The 17,157-nt window shown below is 38.2% G+C and overlaps 1 protein-coding gene across 1 annotated transcript; it reads right to left on the bottom strand.

Moving 5' to 3' along the window:
* Nucleotides 1–1,263: 1,263 nt before the first annotated feature.
* LOC145772635 (nucleotide sugar transporter SLC35B4-like) lies at nt 1,264–10,478 on the bottom strand. Its single transcript, XM_082584500.1, has 6 exons — nt 10,356–10,478; nt 9,920–10,033; nt 6,645–6,747; nt 5,700–5,819; nt 4,185–4,352; nt 1,264–2,042 (listed from the first exon to the last, which is right to left on the bottom strand). The coding sequence occupies exons 1-6, from the start codon at nt 10,439–10,441 to the stop codon at nt 1,536–1,538; spliced, it is 1,098 nt and encodes a 365-aa protein (XP_082440626.1). The 5' UTR covers nt 10,442–10,478; the 3' UTR covers nt 1,264–1,535.
* Between the last annotated feature and the right edge of the window lie 6,679 nt (nt 10,479–17,157).

The following is a 17,157-nucleotide window of genomic DNA, read 5'->3' as shown; positions in this document are numbered from 1 at the left end:
CTTTGATAACAATGCCCAGCTACAACAATACTTTTGAACTAAAGCAAGTGTTGTTCAAAAAAACAACACATAACAAGACTTGATTTGACCTAGATCTAAATCGGGAACTTCTAATTTTGTGGCCGGAAGTTTAATTGTTGGATCTACCCAGCCAAAAAAGTCAGTTTTTTATACTGATGTTGGCACTAACAATTGCAGGGGTTATTCTGACACTTTTAAAACAATGGGAGGCTTTTTTTTGGCGAAACAACGACTAAAACCTGTTCTTTGTATGTTGATTTAACCTCTAACTGTAGACTTTGAGTCAACATAAAAAGGACGGATGATTTTGCCACCTGGGAAAACTTTGCCAAATATGCCAAACCATCGATCAACTGGCATTCGGGAAGTTATACATTCACAAATCAGGGTCTGCTACTATTCGGTGAGTCCGACTCGGTGAGTTCCTAACCTCTAACCCCTAACCCTAAAACGGCAATGATAACCAGGCTACGGTACCCGATAATTTAAAAAGAAAAATTTGAAAAAATCACCGAATAGGGATCGGACTCACCGAAACGGGCCATTCCGCACAAATCAAGTTCAGTACTGGAAACGTCATGTAAATCTAATGGAGTGCAAAGAAGAGCAAAATAGCACAAATATTTTACTTCGATGGAGGCTAGCTGTTACGGATCGCTGATGGTTCAAGGAAGATGCGGATGCAGTTGAAAGAATGACAATCAAGTAAGAAAAGTAATGCAATCGACGCTAAAACAATGTTGAAAACATAATATTTTTCTATATTTAAGACTTGCAAAAATAATTTACCTAATGAAAGTTAACTCTCATGGCTTAAGCAAAAATCAAAACACAACAATTTCCTAAGATTCATGCAGTGTAAGTCCTGTACAAGTGTACAATAATCGCTCTCAAAATAGCAGTGTCCTTGCTCAGTTGCTCTGCAGTGAAACAGCATAAAAATATTTCAAGAGAGCACGCATTTTCCCAGTTACGTTTCATAACGTTAATGGAACAACAAAAAACGAAAAAGCAGAGGCGCGGTCCGTGGATTAAAGAAAAAGACTTACAGGTCAAACAGAAATATTGCCATGATAAAAATACATAGTATGTTATTGAACAACAATGATAGCACATTAATGACGTATTTATCCCAAAAAAGCGACAGTTCCACTAACGTCATTTTCCCTATCTAGCACACTTTCAAGTCACAATAACCACAGACCACTTTTTTTTAAATAAATATGGAGCATCTAACCGGTTACATATCTTAAATAAACTTTTTCAAACGCCCCTAAAGGTTTAAAATGATTTCGAAGGTCATTGTCGTCGAGCCGAATGGCCTCACTTTGTCAAGCAATGCCAGTTTAGCGTGTTGCTCGACAAGTGGAATTGACCGAAAAGACTAAAACGTATTAGAAACAGATTTGTGTGAGATTAAAAGGAGGTCGGGGACTATAGAAATACCAAACTATGGAGACCTGACAACATCGCTTGGCAATCAAAGTGTGAGCTGCATTATTTATCTAAAGTTTTCATGAAAAATTGTCATCAAGACATTTTCTTTTGGTTGTTTGGTTGACACCGTTATTAAGATGTCCGTTCTTGTGTGACGCAACACTTTTCAACGGTTGCTTTGAAAACATTGAAAAAACATCAGCATATAATAAAGTTCCTGCAAACACAAAAGTAGCGCCAAGCCAATGTAGTTGAGTGAATTCGTTGTTGAAATAAAAAACAGAAATTATGATTGAAACAAATTTTCGCAAAGTTATAATCAGCGTCACAGTCAAGGAAGGACATACAGACGTCAGATAGAAGACTGAGCGGATGCAGATATATTGCGTAATCAAGTTACCAATCATGTACTGCCATAGAATCGGAAGTGACATCATCGCTTCGGCAGAGTCACGATCACCCGTTATCAAGGCATAAGCATCGGTAACCAAAGGCAGAGGAAATACTTCCGACTTATTGAGAATGTAAATGTTTTCCAAGATACTTGGTGCTAGAGCGATGAAAAACGGGAGGGGGATGGCGTGCTGTAAAAGAAAACGACAACATGTGTAATTGCATTATGATAATGCTAAGATTAGTTTTTCAAACAGCATTGAAAGAAGTTTTTCAGCATAATCAAATACAAGGCACAGTACACACCGAATGATGCAAATGCGTAAATAACGGATAACAGTACCGGTACCGTATACTGGTATACAGCAGATAAAGTGATCAAGACAGTCTGGTGCAAATGTCATTCATCCATTGAGCACATTTTGCCATGTGCGTTTGTTTTGGTTCACCACCCTTGAATTTCAGTCACATTTTTTGCGCTGGACACTTGAGACACAAAATTTATCCAATATCATATATTATTATATATAATACATTACTACAGACAGGACGCAGCTGTTTCGACCTTAAGGTCTCCTAATATCTATTTTTATTGCCACGTTTTCTGAAAACAGCAGGGGGTTCATGATACACAGCGGTATACCTAATATATATATATAAACAAAAATGCAACTCCAAACAAAAAAGCCAGCCTAAAACGTTTGCTAAAATTGAATGTGGCTGTTCACCAGGCATTTAGTTAAACAACATGATACACGTTCTTCTGATGCAAACTAAGCTGAGCTATCTCAAGTTGTATAAGGTGATGATCTGCTATCATTACCTGCGTAATGATGGCATCTATTTTCCTATTTATAAAAAAATTACTGTTAGTGCTTGTCCGATGTATTTAAATTGGTTTGGCTTCATGCTGATTGGAAACTGTGCAGTGTTGCGTATACAATTTGATTCTTTATGATCCATACCGGACCATACGGTTCACTCTCTTCCCGCTCAGCCGTTATCTAAATTTCTTGTTGATTGATGACATTTACACTCTTTTTTCTAATTTCAAAATTTACACACGATAATTTTTTTTGGAAGTTGGGTATCATTTTGCATGTTTGATTGGTTTACATCAATATGGTCCTGTGTTTTGCCATGCTAGACAGGGCATTACTTGATCTAGCCTCTGAAGAAGGCAGTCGTGTCTGATTAAAGAAACGTTAGAACAAAAGCAGATTATTACCTTATACAACTTGAGATAGTTCAGCTTAGTTTGCACCAGAAGAACGTATATCGTGTTTTTAACTAAAACATTTGCGTCACAACAAGTGTGAAGTATGAAATGAAAAAAAATATGATGGGAATTCAACTTGGATAAAGAAAAATAAGCTCATTAGATGAAATAAAATTCGGGCCAATATTCTCAGGGAGGGTGAGATGTCCCTGCAACAGGTCGGTCGAACCAGAATATCGTGTACACCCAAGTAAAGTATCAGGCTCTTTGACAAAAAATAATGCAAACAATCTTGAGCTGTTGAGCATATACTGAAAAGCAATACTTGAATGAAACTTGCTGGTGCCGACCTGTCGGTTATGTACGAGTTCTACCATGATTACAGATGCATCATAACGAACAGCAGAAAGCAGCAAACTGTATGGTCAATTGATCATCACATCAGTTCTACCCATTCGGGCGGGTAATAATGTGTCTTGCCAGAACACAGCTAATGTGCTCTCGAAGGGAGTCGAACCAACAACCCACAAAGGGTCTTTCATCACTCTGTTGATTTGTGGTAAGATTATAAAACCAAATACATGCACTGCACAGGCAAGCAGCTTTTTCAGCTGTCAAATGTATGATATAATATCGAATTACTAGTCGAACCTAGGTCAAGACACAGGCTTGCAATCCTACTCCTTCTCAATTCCCATAACGCATTATATTAAGGTGGTCTTTATAAACACTTTTTGGAATTTTGTTGGTGCCAGGGCCAGGCGTTTAAAGTGTTTCATTTGGTGAAAAATTATCAGTATATCACATGCAAAATAATTTAATTTTTTTTTCATGTTTAGAGGTAGCTCAAGCCCCCTAATTTTTCTGCATTTTTATATGGTGCCACCTGCCAAATGGCTCCAGCGACGTCCACATCTTATGAACTACAAATGGTAGAAGCTTGATTTACATAATAAAGAGATGCAGAATCTATCGTTTCCTATCCAACTTTAATATATCACGTGAAAAAAATGAGTTTTCAGCAAAATACTGATATTCACAATACAATGTTAGTGATATCAATATAAATCCATAGCCTAGTATTAAAGTAACTAGCAACTACTTTTATACTTACATTATAAAACATGGCTTCTCTTGATTGCTTCCCATACTTTGAAAACAAAACTTCTTGAAATATTCCCATCCGTGCAGACAGTAACAATGCAACAGTTAGCAGCACTACACCAATCAGCATAAGAAACAAAGACCTTTTTCCATCATCGGAAGAGTTAGTTGAAGATCCCTAGCACAAACACAACAGGCAGGATTAATTACAAACAACAATTTCAACCTACTGCTTTGTTTTCAAGTTTATGAGATTTGAATGTTCACAGCGTCACGAACATTTTCAGTTTTACTCATTGCAACTATTTTATGAGATTGTACTGCCTTTGTTAGTGTTACAATGAACTGTACGTAAATCTAAAGTTTATACTGACATATTTAAAAATGGAAGAACCGTTTTTCATCCCTCTTTGTTAGCCTGTGCTAATTTCATTAGTATTATTGCCTGTTTCGTAATTACAGTGATATATTGCAAGTACTTCATTAGTGATTGTGCAGTAGGCTACTATTCTCATTCTACAAAACACAGCAGAATAACATCTGCATAACCTGGACAAGAAAACCAACCATATATACTCTCTAGGGTACCCTCTAATAGCCTCTCGATGGACTGAGGGAAAACATTGGGTGGTAAATGGATTGACCCACAATTATAATACAGTATATGTATAGAAGCTTTGACGACACCAACAGTGAAAAGAAATTTCTGGTACTATAGTGTGTATGCAATTTCACCAGTTAAGACAAGTTTTCACTGGTGCTTTTACGTTTATCACTGTACAGAGTGTACACATTAGAACAGGCACATGCAACCTTTTGTACTGGCAGGCCAAATACGAAATTTTTAATGATCAATCAATGTTTTTTAAAAGAAAATTTAGTATCAATTTCTTATGAAAGTGTTTATGTCAAGAAGCAGATTCGATGCAGTCCACACATTATGTGGGTGACAACTGTTGTGAAGAAATCCACACAATGAAAGAACTGCAGGTCTTTTGGCCCATAAACATTAAACAAGCAATCTGTAAATCTAAAAACATATGCCAACTCCAAAGAAAAAACAAGCGCAAGTTTGCAGGAAAATCGCAAGGTTAGCAGCACTGTTCCACGAGCTTCTGAGCGTTAAATTCGCATTGTGAAACTGCAAGGCAGCATTATTGTTTGCAAAGCTTCAATGCAACATTACACAAGAAAATTTACATGTGTATTGATGTGAACTACATCAAAGGGTGTGTTCAGCTAATTCACAGAGTTTTTACAATTCCTTACTCGCCTCAAGGCTAGATTGAGGAAGTCCTCATCCGATTCTGCTACCAAGGCTGGAAACAGTGAGATGTATAATTTGTATAATAATTTGTGTTGACTAGTAAGCAGATGCAATATATATTTTCAGTATTATGATGAGTACCACATGGGCTGCCGGGCTCCACAGAACAACATGGCAAGCCACAATGCGGCCTCCAACTGCATTAGAACATGGCAGGTCTTAAATATTTTTACAGTAAAAGTAATTGAGAACACTTACTGTGGCAATGGTGCACGCGAATATTCCTACGGACACAAGCATAATGGCAAGATACTTTACAACTGCATACGATCGCTTCAATATCACAATGCCCATTAGCATGTTAGCAACAAGAGAACCCTGTTTAAAAATGTTTATAAATATAAATATATATATGTTTATAAATATATTAATTTTTTATTCACCAGGAATAATTTGCATTTGGTGCCGTCAATTACAGTACAACCACGGTAAAGATAATTTAACAAACTGGCTTATTTTTAAGACTAATGTTTCAAATCACAAAAATGATGTGAAGATACAAAAGTGAGACATTGCCTGAAGGTTATGAATTGAATATTTAACGTAATTTTTTTTAATGCAACTGTACAGTACCAGTAGGCATGAACTTGATCAATGTACACCAGTTTTTATAGAGTAATTGTGACTTACGTTTTGTCTTAGTTTGACAATTGTAATGGCAAGTTCACACTTGAAACATGTCATGAAAGTCACTTATTTTGTTGAATTTTAATTTATTTTGTAAACCAGCTAACAACAGTAGCCTATTACCGGTACTAAATCTATTGATGATGATTGAAAAGCTTGGAACAAGATGCACCGCCAAAAGTACAAGTATATACTGTAAATGGGTGACAGACACAATTAACTGAAAAAACATGAGACACTAATAAGGCGATTTCTTCTGGTGAATACATGATATCAAAAAAGTTAACTTATTCACAAAACATATCTATTTGCCTAGAACACTGGAAAACGATAACGATTTGCAATTGCAAAGAAATATTGGATGAACAGTTTATTTTTTCAAACATTTGAGAAGATAAAATTTAATATGTCGGTTGTCTTGTCTATAGCAATGCAACCAAATCCTCTCCAAAGACTTCTGCTATATATAGATACATTATGAATTATCTTAAAAGTATATCCAGACTTAAAACTTACAGATTTGAATATCATGTGCAAAGGCATTGGAATGTCACATGCTAGTGCCATGATATTGCTCACACTGACTGAGAAGTACAATATTGTCAACAGCAAGTAGTTCCTGCGACACAAAAAAATTACTAGGCTAGTACATTGAGATTCAATGCCAAGACATGAGTGCTGATTGTCATTGTGTAACCTCTCAGGTTTGGCAATGCAGAGAATGAGATATATCTGGCTGCTCAGTTTTTTTTAATTTTAGCAACTAGGCAAAACTTTAAAAAACATGTTACGTTGTTACATTTCAGGGAAGAAAATCAAACAATTTGTCAAGAATTCTTGTTGCAGTGCCTTTTCAGAGATCTTGACTAAATACCTCAAAAATAAATGAAATCAGAAAAAATTAGTAATACGATAAAAAAGATTATATATTCTTGAAATATCCTTGGTTTCATTGTTCAAATCTTTATTACTCCAATACTTTGCATCTCACTTGAGGGCTTTATATAATTTTTTAGGATTCACGATCTGCGAAATTTAATCGCCCACTCGCATGTTCAAACTAGAGCTGCAGATAAAACTCAGGATGGCGTGCACGTATACTTATGCGTGCATAAGTATACGTGCACGCCATAGACACAATTTTTTGTCTTGCTGGTATTTTTATTACAAAAATGAGACTTTGCGATTTTACAATGTGTATTTTATAAAAAAGTGCATACAAAAATTGTGTGCAAAATCGTTTACATCATCATGACCCATCTGGTCAGTTTCGACTATGGGTTCAGCATCTCTCACAGTCCTTGATCTATGAGTTACACAAAGCTTCTTTCCTCTGGTGGAGACACATTTACATTACTTCTTTTACCTATGAAATCAATAGCAAAACATATGAAACCAATACTATATTAATAAAGAAGAAACTGCTACACTAACAGGTATTTTTTTTACCCCAAAGCTGGGGTAAAAAAAATTCAGGTATTTTGTGCATAATTTTTAAACCAGTTAATGGATTTAAAATATTTCATTGGGGGATGATAGACATATATGGTCTGTATATTGTGACCAACTTTAGTGGTCATACTTGATAAACTAAAAAATCTAGGACAACCTTTCTGAAACAAATTTTTTTTACCCCACTTGACTATATTTGAAACTTTACAGACTCTCAACCGTCACCTTGCCAGTCAATTGAATTCTTATGTGGAGGAAAAAATTATTCATTTAAATCAATGGGCTATCCTCAACTAGCATGACTTAGTGGTGCAATACAAATGTATCCTGCCTCATGGTTGAAACATGTGTCTAGCGCTGTCAACTGTTGCTACAATCAGCCACAAACTAAAAACATTTCAGCAAAATGGACACGCAATAGAAAAACACATAAAAAGGCTTTCTTGCATTCTTGTAAAGATTTTAGTGGAAATCCAAAATAATTTACAAAAGATTAGGCCTAACTAACAATAATGTCGATTGCTCGTGCTGTACTTTTATGTTTGTAAGTATTAACAGCAAACGCACCACTCCATAATCAACACGACACGTCGCAAAAGGGGAGGAGAGCTTCATCAACACCATCAGGGCAGCATCATCTACCAGCTCATCCATTCCATCACCCACCAGAACAAGAAACAATAACTTAAATTGGATTTCAAACCTCAATCGTCTTAGGCTATTGTGTGATGTGCAGTCTGGCCATAGAAAGAGCTCAACACCTGCTCTCCTGGGCCACATTGAAACGAGCTTTTGCCTGAGGAAGGGTTTCTTTTCCGTCCGGTTTTCTTTCTTCATCCTATTATTATGACTGCTCATCCACATCAATATTGGAACTGGCAAATTCAATCCACAACACTTTTCATTAGGCTGTCTTTCATTACTACATGTACACGTGCTTCTCTCTGTTTTTGTTTTATTTTTTGCTATTTGTTTTTTTGGGTTTTGTGGCTGTGCTAACTACTGATATATAGCCGGATGCAACCTAGTTCGTACCCTGAACAGTTCGTACCCTCAGTTCGTACCCTGAAAAGATCGAGCGAAAAAATTAAAAAAGGCAGAAGTCGCTGATCGCAGTTTCCGCAAACAATTCAAAATTTTCCCACTGAAAAGATCGAGAGAAAGATAGCACAAAGCCGAAGTCGCTGATCGCAGTTTCCGCTAACCCTCACTCTAACGCTAACCCTCGCTGATCGCAGTTTCTGCAAAGATTTTTCTGCACTTTCCGCTAACCCTAACTATAGACTAATCTATGCTCTAACCCTCGCTGATCGCAGTTTTTGCAAACATTTTTCCGTAGTTTCCGCTAACCCTTACCCTTAGAGTAATCTATGCTGTAACTCTAACCCTCGCTGATCGCAGTTTCCGCAAACATTTTTCCGCAGTTTCCGCTAACCGCAGTTCCGCTTACCCTAACTCTAACTGTCGAGTAATCTATGCTCTCTAATCCTAACCCTCGCGGATTGCAGTTTCCGCAAATATTTTTCTGCAGTTTCCGCTAACCGCAGTTTCCGCTAACCCTAACCCTCGAGTTGTTTGCGGAAACTCCGATTAACGACTTCGGCTTTGTGACTATTAAACTGTGATCAGCGACTTCGGCTTTTTTAATTTTGTTTCTCGATCTTTTCAGGGTACGAACTAGGTTGCACCCTATATAGCCTACTACATGATTTTCCATTCAGGCACATTTTAAACCTTTCAAGGTTTGCCACCTTTTCCCGTTCATTAACGTGCTGGTAGGTCTATATCAATTTTTGTAGTTAGTATCTTTTTCGTCCTGGACGCGTTTATGACGAAAAATAAAATGATTGATTGATTGTATGAATATGAAATGAAATATTTGATTTTCAACCAGTTAATTTTGTAACATTTGTAATTCTATACATACTAAACATAAATAATACAAGCTTGAAATTATTTTACAAACTCTTGTAAATAAAATTCATTTGTCCACCCAGCTAGCTCAGTTGTTACACGACCGACTCAAGCTGGTTCGACTCTCAGAGTGTGCGCTTGAGCAAAGCATTTTAAGACTGCTTTCCATTCAGCGGCACCTAGCAGATAAATTAGTTCCCTGGCAACAACATTAACAACACTCTCAGTGACCGGGCCTGTGTTAGTGGTTTAAAGCCTCCACAAGTATCTAAAACTTCAAGGATTAAGCTCTCAACTTAGAAGCTTTCACAGTCCATGGATAAATATCAATCAATCAATCAAACTGCACTAAAACACAATATTAAAGTGCAATGTAATTCTAACACAGCAAACTTCTTTATGGAGTGTTTAAACAATGGGCCTACTTCATGGGAATGATTCTTGGAGTTTTTCCAAAACTTTTATGGTTAATGAAACCTTCCACAGCTACAAAAAGAAATTGAAAGAAGACAATCATATTTCCACTGTTGCTAGAAGCTCTGAAACAACAATAACACACTCATATGATCAGCTTTGGAACAAACTAATGTATTTTCAACAATTTATATATACGGTAGGCTATCTAATAAAAATTGCAACTAACAATTAAAGATTGTGGAGCAATACAAATCAAAAAATTATCAAATCTCGCAAAACAATTTAATTTTTTCATGCTAGTATTTTGAGAAAGCAATATTTCAAGAGTACGATATCTCGCTAAGTCAAAATCTCGTTCATATAAAAATCTTAAAATTAAGTTAACAGTTTGTGAAATAGGCTAAATTAGCAAACTTCCCTAAATAACTTTTACACAATACATACCTTATGATATATTCTAAAAAGATCACATTGCATCCACATCCCAGCATCACAGTAGAAATCGCAAAGCTAGTCCAAAATGCAACCATTTTGAATAAAACAGAATTGACTAGAAATCACAAAAAATCACTTTATTTATGAATGATTGTAAATTCAGCTGTGCTGATACCATCCAGTGTTGCCAGATTTAAAAAAAAAACTAAAATATGCCAAAGAAATCAAACAGTAGCCCAATTTGACGTCGACACGTCGACGGTCGAGCGCCGAAGGCGCGAGCTTTCTAGGAGGGTCTGTCCAGTTTGTCCATCATGCTGATTGTGTGGATAAAAAATGCACACACTGTTACTATTACAACTAGGGACTATATTACAACATACAAGAAGTACAATGCTCAATCAGGGCCGGATTTAGCTGATGGGGGCCCGGGGCATTTTTAGATCGGGGGCCCCCTGCAAAAAAATGTTCACGCCTACGGCGCAAAAAACCACCTCTGCGTCCACAGTAGCATCAATCCAGCACTACACAGCATTTTGCAGAATGTTCAAAGGCTGAAAGGAAAAACAAAATAACACAAAATCACATTTTTTCCACGTAGGGGGCCCTTCAAAAGTCGGGGGGGCGGGGCACTTGCCCCCTCTGCCCCCCCTAAATCCGGGCTTGTGTTCAATGTGGAATCAAGCATTGTTCAATAGGAAAAAACTTGGGCGGCAAAATGCTATACAGATTTCATACAAATTCTTATTTTCAAATTGTTTATCATGCTGATTGTGTAAATATATAATGTATAGGTACACTAATCACAACATACAAGAAGTAGAATGTTCAATATTGAATCATTGATTATTAATTTATACATGTCCAGATAACTCTGGCGTCTGAAAGAAGAGTGTAGCGCTCGAGAGTTATTTTTCTTTGACGTAACGCGCGTCATTTCACTGACGTCAAGTCGCATTCTAGAATATTCTGCTCCAATTAACAAATACCGCGTGCTCTCGGAATGCAGTCTTGTAATCAAATTTTGCATTATGCCTGAATCGCATTTCTACTGTGTTTCATCAACACGTAGATCTATCATTGTGTTGCGTGTATATGGTCGCGTGTAGAGTTTGCGATGTTTGTGGCTGCGCCTCTCCAATCAAAACCAGAATTCTTTTTAAGAAACTGAAATTATGATTCCTAATGTGGCTTGTAAAAGGTGGCTTATAAAATGTAACCTGGAAAATTTAACTTGTAAAAGGTAATATCGTCAGACTAATAAAGTAATGGCGTAACTCATTATTTCTTGTTTTGAGATAATCGAAAAAAACTGTATAGCCTACACAATTGTTTTTATCGTATTTATTGTACAGTTAAACGAAAATGGCATGTTGACACAAGTACAATGAGCATGTATACTTTGATTTGCTTCATTTTGCATCCCATAATGTGCTGGGATGACTTAGGCCATTTTCCGAATGCACAGACACAGTGGCGTACGCAGGATTTTCTCAAGGGGGGGCCATTGAGAGTAGCGTAGCCAGGAATTTTGAAAGGGAGGGCTTTGACGACCGGCGGGCGAAGCCCGACGGCGTTTTCGCTTAAGACGACACCCAGCGGCGGGGGGTCTGGGGGCCTCCCCCAGAAAATTTTGAAAAATTACTTTGAATTTGGTGCATTCTAAGAGCATTTTCAACAACAATGTGGGTATGAATATTCCTGTAAAATGGTGCTGTCAGGTGGCATAGCAAAAGGATAAGATCATGTTTTCTTCGGCATTTTTCCGAAATAAAGCTAAGGTCTATGTTTTCTTGTTGTTAATTCCTGGCTGAGATGTTTGAATGTTTGGTATTGGCAAAACTCGCTCTTTTAATGCAGTTTTGTTTAAAATTAGGCAAGTTTTTTTTAGACTGAAAGCATCATTCCCAAGCATAAAGAGACTGAAAGCATCATTCTCAATATCGTGACGTCACACGCGTGCCAAAGTGGGGTTGTAACCCACCCCCCCCCCCCCCCTTGGCTACGCCACTGGCCATTGATATCCCAGACGTCTTCATGATATCCCAGTATGGTTTTAGTTTAGACTTTATCCATTTCTCTCTCACTAATCACTATAATAGGCTTACAGAACACTATTCTACATTGGCATACCTGGGGTGGATTAGGTGGATTGGGCCATGTATTTCGTATTGGCTTAGTCTATAAAACAACATTGTTACAGTGATTGCTTTGACAGAGCAATGCAAAACATAGGCTATTAAATGCCTTAATCTACGTCGTTAACTACTAAACCATTTTTAAGGGGGGGGGGGGGGGCATGGCCAATGGCCCCCCTGCGTACGCCACTGCACAGACATGACTTAGGCCATTTGCCCATTTGATATTTTGAGTTTATCAATATGAGTTTTCTAACGGTGACATAATAACAGTAATAATAAGTTACAACTAGAATTAACAGGAAAATCGCGATCCCTATAAGCAACTCCAATCTAACGATAGGAGTTGTATTTCATGCTAGACTGCATATTTTGCCCAAAAACAGTTCAGAGTTGGCAAGACAAGCTGAATAAATTATCAGTGATGAGGCAAATTATAAAAAAAAAGAGTGGCACCCTGTTGGCATAACATGTTTCATAGATTGGAGATCATTGTGTTTCCTCAATTTGATTGGAAGATGGCTTGAAAAAATAGGAATTCATGTAGTGTTGTCTAAGTTTGTTTGTGACCGCTGTGGCAGATCCTCCCAATGTGCAGCCTCACATAATGGGACCTTGTACAATACCTTTCCACTGCTTTCATGATCCAGGCCTCTAAGATCATGAACCGTGGAATTTACAGCTTTCTTTCCAGGCCTGATACTCAACAAGCATCATCCATCGATTTTCATAAAATCACTGTGTTGCATCCTCTGTACAATGTTGGGATGCGGTCTGATCCTGGCATTCTGGATGATAATTTCGTAATCTCTCGTCGTAAAAATGTCGTTTACCAATTTTCGCTCGATAGTAGGCTACTGTGCATGCTATCGCACTCCATTTGAGTGTGACCAGCCACGAGGTACTTCTGAGTAATAGTGATTCCATGCTTTCATGCAAGGGCACATTAGGCACTAGAAACATTTGATTTTCTATTTTGATATCCACACCCATCACTCCAAATTGGTCACAGCGGTAAACCATAATCTCTTCGTGGGAAAATTGTAACATAAGATTCCCGAATCCGTTCGTCTGTATGTATCGACCGAAAAAGAAACACTCCTTGAAACGTCTATTCAATAAGTGTATTCCTGTAAAATTAGCCCGCGGCTATCGAAATCGAGATGCAACGCCGTACACCTCTAAAAACTGTCACTACGATACAGATTACATGGATAAATAACGGAACTTTTGTCCAGTTAGCAAGCACTAAGCAAACAGTTAAATGTGCGGCCAACTTTCAAACAATCATTTTACGAATGACCAGAATAGATAGCAATATCTCAAACTCACTTATGCAGTACTGTGACGCAATAATGAAAGACAATTATGAAGTCATTCAAACAGGTGTTTAAAGCTGATGTAATATTTCCTGTTTAAACAGGTTTCAAACTGAAACAGGCCCAAACAGGTTCAAACAGGTTTGACACAAGTCTTATGAACGATGGTGCAATTTTGGCACATTTTCTAGCAACTTCCATGACGTAATATTCAGTAGACTTGAACGGTTTTTTATATGACGTTTGATTAGGTGAACCATTGTCTGGAACATTGCGGCCCCTAGTTATGACAGTCTGACATGGCATAACTAAAAAAGAATTGACGACAATTGTGAGCCAATGAATAAAAACACACGATACACAAATTGTTTGAATCACTCACGTTTAAGTTAATACGCAAATACAAAGGGCATGCAAAGAATGAACAGCAATAAAAATAAACACGACGATACATGAAATTGGTACCATAGGTACACGCTAAAATGACGCTATATACAATGGTTGCGATAATAACCGACTGTTCTGGGCTCAGACAAGGGTCGGCCACCGCAGACAAAACCAGGCTCAAACCCTAACACTTAGGTGTTCTTTACGGGGGCGAGGCACGAAATATCCCTCAACACATAGTCTACTTTCACTTTCCCCGTACTCTCATCATAGTTGCAGACGGCAGCTTTAGCTCTACGAACCACAGGCTTCCCTTTCCTAATTTGTGGAACTACCTCATGCACCCTCTGGTCACAGCGGTAAACCATAATTTCTTCGTGGGAAAATTGTAACTTAAAGTTCCCGGATCCTTTCGTCTGCATATAATGACCGAAGAAACACACACTTGAACTTCTTTTCAAACAGTGTATTTCTGTAAAAATTAGCCCACGGCTACCAAAAACGAGGGGGTGCAACGCGTACACCACTGAAAAACTGTCACTACAGAACAGATTACTTGGATAAAAGACGGAACCTTTGTCCAGCTAGCAAGCACTAAGCCAACAGTTAAAAGTGCGGCCAACTTTCAAACAATCATTTTACGAATGACCAGAATAGATAGCAATATCTCAAATTCACGTATGCAGTACTGTGACGCAATAATGAAAGACAATTATGAAGTCATTCCAACAGGTGTTTAAAGCTGATGTAATATTTCCTGTTTAAACAGGCCCAAACAGGTCTGACAGGTTTGACACAATTCTTATGAACGCTGGTGCAATTTTGGCACATTTTCTAGCAACTTCCATGACGTAATATTCAGTAGACTTGAACGGTTTTATATGACGTTTGATTTGTACAGAGATTGGCCGTAACATAGCGGCCCCTAGTTATGACAGTCTAACATGGCATAACTAAAAAAGAATTGAAGGACAATCGTGAGCCAATGAATAAAAACACATGATACACAAATTGTTTGAATCACTCACGTTTAAGTTAATACGCAAATACAAAGGGCATGCAAAGAATGAACAGCAATACGGAATAATACACGACGATACATGAAATTGGTACCATAGGTACACGCTAAAATGACGCTATATACAATAGTTGCGATAATAACCGACTGTTCCGGGCTCAGACAAGGGTCGGCCACCGCAGACAAAACCAGGCTCAAACCCTAACACTTAGGTGTTCTTTACGGGGGCGAGGCACGAAATATCCCTCAACACGTAGTCTACTTTTACTTTCCCCGTACTCTCATCATAGTTGCAGACGGCAACTTTGGCTCTACGAACCACAGGCTTCCCTTTCCTAATTTGTGGAACTACCTCATGCACCCTCCCAAGTTGATACTTCCCACGTTTACCAATGTCTTGGAGAGAACCTACCACTACAAGTTGACCAGGCTCCAAATTCTCGGCCATTTTTAGCCATTTTTTCCGGCCCTGAAGACCTGGCAAGTAAAAATCGATCCATTTACTCCAAAACTGCTGAGAAAGTGACAAATTGAACCGATAATCCCTTCTTAATTGGTCACGATCATGTGGTTGCCCAACAGCACAGTATGGGTCTAAGTATGGGGTCAAAAGTGAGGCAGGAGTGATGACAGTAAAATCCCTAGGGTCGTCACTCAAAGGTACCAAAGGGCGTTCGTTCACGATCCGAACGGCACTGCCTGTGTACGTAAGCAGTTCAATGAAATTGGGCTTACGTAATGAAGAGTCCAAAATGTGAAAGAAGTATTTGGTCATATCGGCCACGAAACCAAATCTTTCAAGCCGAAATCTAGCCAAGACATCTGCCAGAGGGTTTAACAAGTCAGGACCCGAAAACATTACATCATTAACACAAGTTCCTCGAAATTCAGACTTGCCATCGTAAACAATGCGCTTTTTTAATTGTGACGTCACAAAGTATGGTAAATACCATTCAAATCCCTTGACATTTCCTGCTTCACCCGCACGCTCAATATAGCCATTAGATTTAAGATCTTTCATGGTGTCAGTAAGGAAATCACGAAGTTCAGGTTGTTTTAAAGCTTTCTTTCTTAAAGCAGCAGCTCTATCTGACGCCAACACAAAATTGTTAGGTAGATCAATATCTTCCTTCAACGGAACAGGTATCTCAAATCGACCATCTTTCAACTCAATATTCGGTTCGACAAGTTCTCTAGCCAAAATATCATTGCGAGACAATTCACAGGTTTCATTTTGCAAAGTCAAATCCTGAATGACTTTATTCAGGTCTGCTATTTCCATATCGCGAGACTCAATTTTACGCTGAAAGCCAGAGATGACATCCGACTCTGAAGACGTCTGCACTCTGCACACTTTAGCAACGCTTTCAACTAAGGGTGACTTACCACCACAAGCCAACCAACCGAGAGGAGTGAGCAAAGCATGCGGTTCACTACGATTGTCACCAACACGCTCTTCTTTTGCACACATCAAATAAGCGTTGTCGTTGCCAATCAGTACATCTACAGTACTACAATCATTCAAATGAAACATATTCACGTCATGAAAATGACGGAAACCACTTAAATCTTGTTTATGGGGTAAAGTTTTAACATCGTCAGCCCAAGCTGGGTTAACCACCGAGGTTATATCACAAAACAGTTCATCAGTCTCTAACGACTGGATGTTGAGTTTAACAAGGTCAGCACAAGTAGGTTTCTGACCAGCCAGAGTATCCATTTTAAACGATGCTTTATCATACGGTTTAAGACCAAGTTCGCACACCAAGTCACTCGAAACAAAGGTCAACTGCGAACCAGGATCATGCTGACAATACACCAATTTCGATTTGCCAGTCATTGGATTCAAAACACGAGCAGCAGTAACGCGGTTAAAGGCTGCTTTAACATTTCCAATCTTAACATTACGCACAGGAACTCTGGCACCAGCCTCATCTTTACCGACCAAA

Source organism: Aplidium turbinatum, chromosome 6, assembly GCF_918807975.1.
Source record: "Aplidium turbinatum chromosome 6, kaAplTurb1.1, whole genome shotgun sequence".
In the NCBI taxonomy this organism is placed as follows: Eukaryota; Metazoa; Chordata; class Ascidiacea; order Aplousobranchia; family Polyclinidae; genus Aplidium; species Aplidium turbinatum.
Note: the sequence above shows the minus strand (reverse complement) of the source record. Positions and strands in the feature narration are given on the sequence as shown.